Below are 13,618 nucleotides of genomic sequence, written 5' to 3' on the forward strand. Positions count from 1 at the left end.
TATGATGAGAACCCACAGGGGTCATGTTATGATGAGAACCCACAGGGGGGTCGTGTTATGATGAGAACCCACAGGGGGGTCAGGGGTCATGTTATGATTCATGTTTTGATGAGAACCCACAGGGGTCATGTTATGATGAGGGGTCATGTTTTGATGAGAACCCACAGGGGTCATGTTATGATGAGAACCCACAGGGGTCATGTTATGATGAGAACCCACAGGGGTCATGTTTTGATGAGAACCCACAGGGGTCATGTTTTGATGAGAACCCACAGGGGTCATGTTTTGATGAGAACCCACAGGGGTCGTGTTATGATGAGAACCCACAGGGGTCATGTTTTGATGAGTACCCACAGGGGTCATGTGATTTGATGATGAAAACCCACAGGGGTCATGTTATGATGAGAACCCACAGGGGTCATGTTATGATGAGAACCCACAGGGGTCATGTTTTGATGAGAACCCACAGGGGTCATGTTTTGATGAGAACCCACAGGGGTCATGTTATGATGAGAACCCACAGGGGTCATGTTTTGATGAGAACCCACAGGGGTCATGTTTTGATGAGAACCCACAGGGATCATGTTTTGATGAGAACCCACAGGGGTCATGAAAACCCACAGGGGTCATGTTATGATGAGAACCCACAGGGGTCATGTTTTGATGAGAACCCACAGGGGTCATGTTATGATGAGAACCCACAGGGGTCATGTTATGATGAAAACCCACAGGGGTCATGTTATGATGAAAACCCACAGGGGTCATGTTATGATGAGAACCCACAGGGGTCATGTTTTGATGAGAACCCACAGGGGTCATGTTTTGATGAGAACCCACAGGGGTCATGTTATGATGAGAACCCACAGGGGTCATGTTTTGATGAGAACCCACAGGGGTCATGTTTTGATGAGAACCCACAGGGGTCATGTTATGATGAGAACCCACAGGGGTCATGTTATGATGAGAACCCACAGGGGTCATGTTATGATGAGAACCCACAGGGGTCATGTTATGATGAGAACCCACAGGGGTCATGTTTTGATGAGAACCCACAGGGGTCATGTTATGATGAGAACCCACAGGGGTCATGTTTTGATGAGAACCCACAGGGGTCATGTTATGATGAGAACCCACAGGGGTCATGTTTTGATGAGAACCCACAGGGGTCATGTTTTGATGAGAACCCACAGGGGTCATGTTTTGATGAGAACCCACAGGGGTCATGTTATGATAAGAACCCACAGGGGTCATGTTATGATGAGAACCCACAGGGGTCATGTTATGATGAGAACCCACAGGGGTCATGTTATGATAAGAACCCACAGGGGTCATGTTATGATGAGAACCCACAGGGGTCATGTTTTGACGGCAAAAGAGTGTTTTTTCTTATATTAAGACATAATAGAGAGTTTACTTTGGATTTATGTCTAATCGCGGCGTTTTCTCCTAGTTTTAAGAAAATCACTATTCCTTTTTGTCTTTGGAAGACCTAAGAGTTTGCCTTTGGTTTTAAGAAAAATAAACAGGGAATATGATTTTTGTTTTAAGAATAACGTTTTTGTTTTAAGAAAAGCCACAGAATTTGTCCAGCTAGTGAGGAGTCAATAAGAGGAAAACAACAATAACAAGAGGTGAAATTTCTCTCCTCTTGCCTCTTCCTTTCACTCATTCTGCCTCTCCCTTCCTCTCATTCCGTCTTTCTGTCTGTCTGTCTCTCTTTCTTCTCACCATGTTATCGTCCATCTCCTTTATCTTGATATTCCTGGTTATTTCGTTACTGTATTTTCCCTTTTATGTCAACCCACTGTGTGTGTGTGTGTGTGTGTGTGTGTGTGTGTGTGTGTGTGTGTGTGTGTGTGTGTGTGTGTGTGTGTGTGTGTGTGTGTGTGTGTGTGTGTGTGTGTGTGTGTGTGTGTGTGTGTGTGTTATTTGTGGTTGCATGGACCCGCCTGTTAACTTGCCTCATGTCAGATTCATTCACTTCCTCTTATCCTCATGGCCACTGTCATACTTATTTCCATAATTATGTGTAGTTTACCTACACAACTTCTTCATACAGATCGTTTCAATTTCTGAACGTTCTCAGAGTGAAATACTTCCTGAGTCTTACAACTGTGCTCTCGTGTACCTGTTCCCCGCCTCCTGAACAGTTTATTCCTGTCCTTCCTGCCAAGCCCCTTGAATATTATGTGATCAGTATCCGATGGTGTGAGCCTTCTCTCTGGTGCTGATCTTGTTTCCAGTGAGAACATTTCTTTAAATAGTTTGTTCAGCTCCTCGAAGACTTCCATATCGTGTCTGGTGAGCTCTCTGCCTTCCTTCTTATCACCAAGTGTTTTATTCTTGTCTTCTGATGTGGCTGTGAAGCACCCACATCACCTTCTCTTCTCACCCTTGCATATTTGTTTCTGGCGTTTGTACTCTTTTCTTTTTTTTTTACACAGGGTATGACAAGGTTAGGTTAAGGATCCCTAGCTTTATTGACAAGCTAAGAGCTCATTTGAAAGCATTTTTATTGTTATGACACATACAAGTAGGGAACAGGATGAAGTTGGAGCCATCTGTGGGCCAGCATTTTCATCTGGTCAACTGACTTTATCTCGTTGACATCATAATGCTGTACGAATGTGTTCCATACTCGAGTCATCCTGGGGATAAATGATCTCAGATGGAGTGATGTTCTGGAGAAGGGTACAGCCAGAGTGAAGTTGCTGCTGGCTGCCCGTCTTGTGGTATAGAAGCTTGCTTCATGCTGTCCTGTTTACCTCTGTTCTTGGCTCTCTGTACTTTTCATTTTTCCTTTCTACATCTCTGGTTGAACTTTGGACTTTTTTTTCTTCTTCCCATTGCTTCTTTTGAGTACAAAGTTCTCCACTAGCTCCTGGTCCTCTCCAGTTAGGGAACCTCAGCTCATTCATTGCTGTACCCTCTGATTTCCTTTCAACCCATCAAAATTTCCTCTTCCAAAATTTGGTTGCTCCCGGCCCCCGCTTGCTATTCTCTCTTCAGTGTTTAATTAAACAAAGTTTTCGAAACTATTAAACTAGCACCCAGGGGCCTCTCATAATCTATTTCACGTTTATCAGACTCACAGGAAACAGGCCTGGTCACAGACCGGGCCGCGGGGGCGTTGACCCCCGGAACTCTCTCCAGGTAAACTCCAGGTATCCGGTCACTAAGGCTCCTCTCTCGCTGTATCACAGCTGCAGATCGTCTCATCCCACACACAAGTCTGCCGTCACCAGCTCCACATAGGTCTTCATATGTGTGTATTGTTGTGTTACGTGTACTCACAGGTTTGTGGATGCCGGTGCATGAGTATTCGTGTCTGTCCTGTGTGGCGGAACTCCCGCGAATAAATTTTACGCTGCTACCGGCTGTAATAACCCCTGAAGGAGGAGCCTCAGGGTGATACCCAACGTATGAGTATAAAGAATAGCAGCAGCAGCTGTTGTCGGATGAGAGGAGAGCAGTAATTAAGGTCAGATATTGCTTCTTCTTAATTCAAAAGAGCCTTGATATTGCCGAGTGCGTGTGCGTGCACGCCTGTGGTTTTAATTACCTAGTTGAGAGCGCGGGGGTTGAGCCTCAGTTCCTGGGCCAGCTCCTTACCGTAATGTTGACTCATACCACCTGTTGCTATCGAAGATGCTTTCTAAGTGTGTATATATGTTAGCAGAGTCTATGTTAAGTTATAAGTGTGTATTATCAAAGTCTATGTTAAGAATCTAATATCAGAAAGTTCTCGATAATAAACATGTCACTGAAGTGACATGATGAAAATTAGACACATATGCAACATCTGAGCATCTAAGATTACTGTAGACGTTTCGCCCTCCAGTGGCTTTATCAGTACAAATTCTAGGACATAATTGGAAGACAGAAGAACTATATACAAAAGACGAGGTAGTCAGTCCCTCAGCCTTGGAGATGGTGCGACGATAACCGTAGTCGTGAAGATTCTGGAGCACAGGCAAGACGGTTGGCGCTTATATACTGGCGTCGGGCGGAAAGGGATGGGTAGCAGACGCGGGTATTGTCACTGGTAGGCGGGATTTCCAGGGGAAGTAGGTCACACCCAAGGGACGAGGTAGTAGTAAAGGTTGTGGAGATGTCCTCTGAGCTAAGATTCCATGATGTTCCATAAATCTTGTTGGTATTGTATACCATTCTTGTACAACCTGTCAGATACTTGCAACATCATGGAATGTTGGTTCAGAGGACATCTCCACAACCTTCACTACTACTGACCCGTACCTCGGGTCAGTAGTAGTGAAATAGTGACAATGTCTTCGTCTGCTAACCTTCCCTTTCCGACTGACGCCAGTATATAAGCGCCAGCCTTCTTGCCTGTCCTCCAGATTCTTCACGACTATGGTGCTCTCCACACCAACTCCAAGGCCGAGGGACTGAGTATCTCATCTTTCTCATATAGTTCTACTGTCTTCCTAGAATTTGTATTGATAAAGTCACTGGATGGCGAAAAGTCTACAATAAAGACACCCAAATCTTGCATATGTGTCTAATTTTCATCATTCGTGTAGACTAAAGTCACATGTTTATTATATGAATCATGGACAGTCTGGATAACAGGTTCAGCCAATATGTATGTTCCCCTTTTTTACTCAACTTTTGCTTCCAAAATTCTGCATCTAGCCCTGACCACGGGTACAGATGTTAGACATAATTTTATTACAGGGGTCATAATTTCACTAAGATCTGCGTTAGGGAAAATTTATAATATCTTTCTTTGTTATGCTTTATTTATACGCTCAAATGAACCCACAGAGAGACGGAAACTCAGAAGATTATTTGGTCATTATATTTCGATCTCTTACTGGGATACTCTTCAGCAGATACATAAGTGAAAGGGGAACATGAATATATAGTATATAGTGAAGGTTGCATCTCTCCCAGTACGTGGGAGGATATGTCATGTAGTGAGTGGGTGAGATGACAGGTCCTGTATTGATATCAATACATTTCATATTTCTCTTCACGTGGGGTGGGAGGAACTTCAGAAATCTAAAGACGAACAGGATCGAGGATTGAAAAATCGCACTAATCATCTTACAGTAACACACAGACACAAATCCCCTCACCTCAGCAGTATAAGCAGTACTAATAAACTTCTAAGAACTGCTTTATAGGATCTAAACAAATACTCATTTGAGACATTATGCGTCACATACGCCAGGTTATTTATAGAATATACAGCACCAGTGTGTATCCCACACCTGCTCAAAAGTGTATGGATGTTCACGGAGGTTTAGATATTCACAGTATACGTACTTGTTCTGAATTGAGGACATGTGGTACGAAAACCGAGTCAAGAAGAGGAGAGAATAAGGCTAGACATGATCATAAAGTATAACATATCCGTAAACAATGACAGGGTGGATACAGGAAGGTGCAATGTGGCAAAGATCGAGGATAGAAAACCTAGAGGAGCCAAAGTGATGTTAGGTAAAAAAATTCTTGAGACTAGAATTAGTGAAAAAGAAGAGAGATGGACTAGGAACTAGGAAATCCAGTCGACTGTAGGTTAAACTCTGTGACCAGGAGCTGGGAATACCACGCAAGTAGCACACACACACAAACACACACACACACACACACACACACACACACACACACACACACACACACACACACACACACACACACACACACACACACACACACACACCTACACACAAAGCAGATATTGGTGAGTACATAATGAAGAGTACATAGTGGAGACTAAATACAGAAGAATACATATAGATGAGTACACAAACTACTCCAATACACACCGACAGGATGTCCTTAACTCCCGTGTTGAAGCGGAGAATATCAATCTTCACAATATTGAGAGTATCCACTTCAACCCTCCAAGTACAGTTGGCCCAGGCTGGGTACTGAGTCAGTGTCAACCAGGCCATGGAATATCTCTCTGCAGGACCTCCCTTTGGTACCTCCTTCTTCACGCCCTCCTTCTTGGAGGTCAGCTGGTACGGCTTCTTCTCCAAGCGAGGCCCAGGGAGAACCTGGGTGGTGGAGTAACTGCTGAATACCTTGGCATGAAGCTTCGCAAAATATATATATATATATATATATATATATATATATATATATATATATATATATATATATATATATATATATATATATATATATATTTCTGTTTATATATATATATATATATATATATATGTTTGTGTATATATATATATATAATATATATATATATATATATATATATATATATATATAATATATATATTTATAATATATATATATATATATATATATATATATATATATATGTCGTGCCGAATAGGCAGAATTTGCGATCTTGGCTTAAATAGCAAAGCTCATCTTGCCATATAAGACAAGCGAAAATTTGTGTATGCAGTAATTTCGCCAAAATCATTCTGAACCTAACGAAAAAAATATATTTCACTGTGTTTGTTTAGTATTAAATTATTGTAAACAAATCTAAAATATATTTAGTTGGGTTAGGCTAAAATAAATTGTTCTTGTTATAATAAGGTTAGGTAAGTTTTCTAAGATTCTTTTGTAGCAAAATTAAAAATTTTTACATTAACATTAATAAAAAAAACGTATAAGAGAATTTTTTTAGAAAGGACTTAATTTTAGATGAGTTCTTGCTAATTGACCAGTTTTACATATTCGGCACGACATATATATATATATATATATATATATATATATATATATATATATATATATATATATATATATATATATATATATATATATATATATCGTCCAGTAAGCTGAAGGAAAATTTCTTTTTGCAATAAATCGGTGGAAATAGATCTGAGCATTACGAAAAAAAAATATGTATCACTGATTTTATGCAACAGTAAATATATTTTGATTAACCTATAATATATATACTAAAATTTAGCTAAAAAAAATTACTCTATTTTAAAGGAGATTAGTTGAGGTTTCTATGTTAGTTTTGGTCTAAAAATAAAAATCTTCATGTCTTTGTCATTGACAAAAAAAAAATAACTTTCAATACACAAAAAATATTTTATGGAAAAATTTAATTTTTAAGGGAGTTCGGCCTATTTGGCAAGTTCGGCTTATTAGGTACGACATAGTTATTATCTCAGCCGGTCCTCCTGATATCTTTTAAGTTCACACTTAATTTTCCACTTTCCTCCTACTAATCTTCCTTATTCTCTACCTCTTCCTTAGTACCTTATCCTTCTCCATCCCCCACTACAGTTACTCCTGATCTGGTCTCCAAGTTCAGAATGTCAGATTTCATATCTCAGGCACGAAACACGTCCTGTGTCATGAAATTTGACAGGGAAACATAAGAACATAAGAAAGGAGGAACACTGCAGGAGGCCTGCTGGCCCATACTAGGCAGGTCCTTTACAATTCATCCCACTAACAAAACATTTGCCCAACCCAATTTTCAATGCCACCCAAGAAATAAGCTCTGATGTGAAAGTCCCAATCAAATCCAACCCCTCCCACTCATGTACTTATCCAACCTAGATTTGAAACTACCCAAAGTCCCAGCCTCAATAACCCAACTAGGTAGACTGTTCCACTCATCAACTACCCTATTTCCAAACCAATACTTTCCTATGTCCTTTCTAAATCTAAACTTATCTAATTTAAATCCATTACTGCGGAAAACACAACTAGCCTTTGTTCCCACTACGTAACTACCACGAAGAATAGTCGTACTGCGTGTGTTCCCACACTCTGCCTCACATATACAAGGGGGCAGCAGCAAACTGTGGGTGTAGCCACGTTATAACTTTTATATAAGAAGGGTAGCAGGGGTCGTACTGACACAAAAATAATAAATTACTCACGCCGTGAAGGTTGAGTACTGGTAGCGCAATGAGATGCTCCTCTGCCACCCTTACACCTCCCTCCATACAAGCTGCGGGACAACATCAAGGTCAGTACTTGTAATTTTACTGCGTTTGACGAAACCCTAAACTCTGGTGAGTCGTTTAGGCAGGGGCGGATCTACTATGAGACTAATGAAGCTTAAGCTTCAGGGGCCCTAATCCCGAAGGGACCCCAAAAGCGACTTTAGTCCACATTGCTTAAAATTTTGGGTTTACTGAAGGCGCCCCATAACAGTTCAAGCTTCAGGGTCCCAAACTGTAGGTCCGCCTCTGAATTTAGGGCAAAACACAGTTGAGGTTCGATTCTCCGTCCGTTAACTGCTGCAACACGCTCTCTGTGTAATCGGGAAGTGGGACAGAAATGGCACTCAGATCACTCAGACCACAGAGTTTAACCTGTAATAGGGACACTTGGGTATCACGCTCCCATCTGGGTTAGTAAACATCTCATACCAGAAAGACAAAATGCAGGAAGAGAAGATTATAATCATGAACATATTTTTTAAAGGGGTGGACCGGTAAGCCAGTGGAAGGCCTCGGTCATATGACCAAAAGCTCCAGCTGCGAATCATTTATATGACTAAGACCCGCGTCAGGAAACAATTTTGTTTCCTGGCAAACCTAACATAACCTACAGGAAGGGAAGTAACAGAAAAGCTTATACCAATATATAATGAGCGAGGTTTTGAGAAGACACAATGCAGATCAAGCTTTCTCTAATATAAGCTTGTCCTGATACAAGCTGGTCCATAAACTTGTGGCTTTACTATCGTCAGCAGTACGTCACTCGAATCCAGGTACGTAAAAGTACGGTACACTGGAGTGAAATAAGAAACCAGAACTGACCACCTCAAAACTTTAAGGGTGATGGACTGATTACATCGTCTTCAAGTATCTTCTGCTTCTATCAACTTTTCTGTACTTGACTGAAGAAGCCTACTGTGTAGGCGAAACGTTTCATAATAAAGATACCTAACTGTAGCATATGTGTCTTACCTAACAAACCAGGACAACCAGGCACCTGGTCCACAGCTGCCTGACATTCGTCATTACTAGTAGTCAGGTTACCAGGTACCTGAGGACTTGTTACTGTCTCCCACTATCAGCCACGGATGGGGGAGGAACAGTGTCTTCTCCAGACAGACGAGACGACCACGATATACAACAGCTCAGTCTATTATATTTAGCTATTTAGCAGGATTGTTATCCTGTGTGATGGAATATGATAGGATAACCATCCTGCGTGATTGAATATGACAGGTTATTCATCCTGCGTGATGGAATATGACAGGTTATCCATCCTGCGTGATGGAATATGACAAGATAACCATCCTGCGTGATGGAATATGACAAGATAACCATCCTATGGGATGAAACAAGACAGAATAACTACCTAGAGGGATAAATCCTTCCACCATGAGAAGAAATGTGATAGACAAAGTATTCTTTGTGACGGTGTATAACATGAAAATCATCCTGCATGATTATGAAAAAAAAAACATTCTGTGTAAAGAAATATGCTGAAAAAAAAATTCCACCTGCATGATGAGGTATGACAGAAAATCATTTTTCGTCATGAAGAATGACGAGGAAATCCGTCCTGTATGATGAAGTATGAGAGGGGGAAATGATCTCGTATGGCAGAGCATGACAATAAAACCGTCCAGCATGATGAAGTATAAGGAAAACGTATGATAGGGACAAAATATATCATATCTATTTTTGATGTAAAAAGAAAGTATTATTTTCCAGGGGGGGGGTGTTCCAGAGGTCAGCGCCCCCGTGGTCCGGTCCATGACAAAGGCCTCGCTGGAAGAGGTCTGAGGCGGGTGTGATGGAAAAGAAGGATGCATCGTTTTTATTTTTTTTTTTACTTAAATGTAAAGTTTTAAAGGCAGAATTCAACCTCAGGGTACATTTTCCAAGTGCTGGTCATAAATATCGAGTTTTTCCAATAATGAGGTAGGGCGAGAGTGGCTCCCTCCTTCCCTGTTCATAATATCGTTGAGTTTACCCACAATAAGTTCCCTATTGAGATACAATCAACACTTAGAAACCAGAGATCATTGTTTATTTCCTCCTGTATAATTATCTACTTGCAACTGCATATTTCAACTTGAAATAACTGAGGATGAAGAACAGTCACAATACCGTGACTGGGATAATAAATAAATAACCCGCACAGAGGAGAAAGGAACTTACGACAACGTTTTGGACTGGCTTAGACTATTGACTAGTTAGACATGTCATCGTAAGCTCCTTTCTCCTGTGTGCGGGGTTAAGTGTATATTGAGGATGACTCAGTTTTACTTCTGTATCGTTCACTGGTTGTTGCGTCTGTCATAGTTTGATCAACTCTTCATTGTGACCTTGAATTCGGAGACTTGTCGTTAGGGTCATGGGAGTCCGACAACTACACATCTTAACGCCACAGAAAAGTTGATTACACTCTTCTTCAGCACCCTGAGGACCGTCTGCCTATGGCGCTGAGGACAAGCTGTTATACTCACCCCTGGGTTCGTAGCGGTAAGCCAGGAGGAAGCCGAAGTACGTAGTATACTCATCACTGATGAAGTCCACTACGAGAGTGTCCTCAGGCGAGGTCACCACCCACTCCCCAGTAAGGTCACCTGACACACGCAGCAGCTGCTCAGTCCGCTCCTCACTACCGTAGATCTGAGGATAAGTCAACATGTTACTCATTAAGGTTACAAAAGCAACATTATTAACACAGGAACATAGTTCCTGTGTCATGGTACTACTAGAGCATGTTCCTGTGTTGTTTGTAATCTGATGTTACGATTTCGCGTATCAGTACTATTAAAGGGCATGATAAATACGTGAAAGGGGTTGGATCTGATTGTTACTTGCGCATGAGCTTAACAGGGTTAACAAAGCTTATTCCCTGGGATGCAATGAAAATGGGTTGGGAAAATATTTTTGTTAGTGGGTTTCGTTTTAAGAAGGACCCGCCTAATATGGAACAGTTGACCTGCTGCTGCATTTCTCCTTTATGTTCATTCTTAACTGTTTCTCCCTAACCACCCACAACCGTCTTTTGTTGCTTTACTCTACCCTAACCCTTCTCCCCAATTTTCATTTTTGTTATGTCAGTGGTTTAACAAAATCTGAGGCTGCTATGGCGATTAACTCAAGAGAAGGATGCACCCAATTCCCTCTATCAAGAGTCTTTTACTGGGGTTAGGTTAATGTAAATTAACCTAGCTTACCAGCTGTAATAGACGTTAACAAGGATAGATACAGTCGTGAGTCGCTTAACGACGGGGATGCATTCTGATAGTTGAACATTAAAATGGTATAAAATACCGACAGGTTGTTAGGTAAGACACATATGCAGCAGTTAGGTATCTTTATTATGAAACGTTTCGTGATAGAAGCAGAAGATACTTGAAGACGATGTAATCAGTCCATCACCCTTAAAGTTTTGAGGTGGTCAGTCCCTCAGTCTGGAGAAGAGCATTGTTCCATAGTATTGTTTCATACTATGGAACAATGCTCTTCTCCAGACTGAGGGACTGACCACCTCAAAACTTTAAGGGTGATGGACTGATTACATCGTCTTCAAGTATCTTCTGCTTCTATCAACTTTTCTGTACTTGACTGAAGAAGCCTACTGTGTAGGCGAAACGTTTCATAATAAAGATACCTAACTGCTGCATATGTGTCTTACCTAACATTCTGATAGTTGCGTCGTTAGGCGATTTGGTCGTTGTGCGAACGTCATAGAGTGTACTTACACAAATCTAGATGGAAGAGCCTACTACTCACCGAGGCTATATGTTATAGCCTACTGCTCCTAGGCTATATGGTATAGCCTATTGCTCCTAGGCTATATAGTATAGCCTACTGCTCCTAGGCTATGTGGTATAGCCTACTGCTCCCAGGCTATATGGTATAACCTACTACTCCTAGGCTATATGGTATAACCTACTGCTCCTAGGCTATATGGTATAGCCTACTGCTCCTAGGCTATATGGTATAGCCTACTGCTCCTAGGCTATATGGTATAGCCTACTGCTCCTAGGCTATATAGTATAGCCTACTGCTCCTAGGCTATGTGGTATAGCCTACTGCTCCCAGGCTATATGGTATAACCTACTACTCCTAGGCTATATGGTATAGCCTACTGCTCCTAGGCTATATGGTATAGCCTACTGCTCCTAGGCTATATGGTATAACCTACTACTCCTAGGCTATATGGTATAGCCTACTGCTCCTAGGCTATATGGTATAGCCTACTGCTCCTAGGCTATATGGTATAGCCTACTGCTCCTAGGCTATATGGTATAGCCTACTGCTCCTAGGCTATATGGTATAGCCTACTGCTCCTAGGCTATATGGTATAGCCTATTGCCAATAGCCTGTTGCTAACAAGCTGTGTGGTATAGCCTATTGATTCTAGGCTACATGGTATAGCTTATTGCTCTTAGGCTACAAATCTTATGGGCCATGAAGAACAAAACACGAGAATAAATCGGGCACAAGGGAAAGTGATGCTAAGAAATACAGCAAACACCAGATAAATGAAGCTACTGCCGGCGTAACACCCCATACTGTTTTACAGAAAACTTTTGTTACATAGACAGAGAGAGTACACTCTAAAATAACAATAAAAAGTACAGTATATTGAGTACATAAACCAGTAACATAGTCGTTTATTATAATTAACAAGTATTATGTACTGTACATAACTGAATGTGCTGCAATTTTATACGAGTGGAGCCGTAGTCTTGAAGGAACTGAAGCATAGTCATGGAGGTTGGTGCTTATATACCGGCGTCAGAGGAAGGACGTGCAGCAGACGAAGGCATTGTCTTTGGTAGGCAGGATTTCCCAGTGGAAGCAGGTTATAACCTAGGAATGGGCCAGTAGTAAGCAAGAAGACCGTGTAGACGTCTTCTGTGCTGCAGTTCCTTCAAGACTACAGTTCTCTTCACCTTATCTTTGGTATATAATTCTTCACATTATGTCCTCGTATTGTACTGATAAAGCCACTGGAGGGTGAAACGTCTATAAATAAAGATACCCAGATGTTGCACATGTGTCTAATTCTTCATGTTGTCGGGATTGGGTACCATACATATACAGTTACAAAAATTATGCTTTGGGGGAAACACAACACCGAACTTCTAACAATAATGGAAAAAAAAAGACAGTCTAGAACAAGCTGTACAGAGAACCATGGAAAGGTCGACTCTAGTTAAACCTTAACGTTGTCTTTCCAACATCCTGAGATCACTGTCAGAAAGAGGACAACACTGGTTTAGTTAGATGGGTTTAAGTAAGACATTACTGTCTGCTAACGTTCCTGTACCGCCATTAGCAGAAGGAGGACCGAGCCTTCATACCTCCTTCTTACTGACTGGTTCCCCCAGACGGGTTTAGCGTTTCACGTAAATATATAAAAAATATAATAGGAAGACAAGTGTAGCTAATTATTATTATTTCTCAAAAGAAAGAGCTAAACCCGAATACTACTAAGTGAAAATATAGATAATAATAATAATAATAATAATAATAATAATAATAATAATAATAATAATAATAATAACAATAATAATAATAATAATAATAATAATAATAATAATAATAATAATAATAATAATAATAATAATAATAACAATAATAATAATAATAATAATAATAATAATAATAATAATAATAATAATAATAATAATAATAATAATAATAACAATAATAATAATAAT

General features: G+C 40.6%; 1 protein-coding gene across 1 annotated transcript in view; it reads right to left on the minus strand.

The window, feature by feature from the left end:
* LOC128703340 (uncharacterized) overlaps nt 1-13,618 on the minus strand; it is a 352,588-nt gene that overhangs the window by 259,750 nt on the left and 79,220 nt on the right. The window contains exons 2-4 of the mRNA XM_070085304.1: nt 10,400-10,565; nt 7,848-7,918; nt 5,796-6,029 (exon numbers count right to left, since the gene is read on the minus strand). Of these exons, the coding sequence (XP_069941405.1) occupies nt 5,796-6,029; nt 7,848-7,913 (300 nt within the window). The 5' untranslated portion in view covers nt 7,914-7,918; nt 10,400-10,565. The remainder of the gene's footprint in view (nt 1-5,795; nt 6,030-7,847; nt 7,919-10,399; nt 10,566-13,618) is intronic.

Source organism: Cherax quadricarinatus, chromosome 15, assembly GCF_038502225.1.
Source record: "Cherax quadricarinatus isolate ZL_2023a chromosome 15, ASM3850222v1, whole genome shotgun sequence".
NCBI lineage: Eukaryota > Metazoa > Arthropoda > Malacostraca > Decapoda > Parastacidae > Cherax > Cherax quadricarinatus.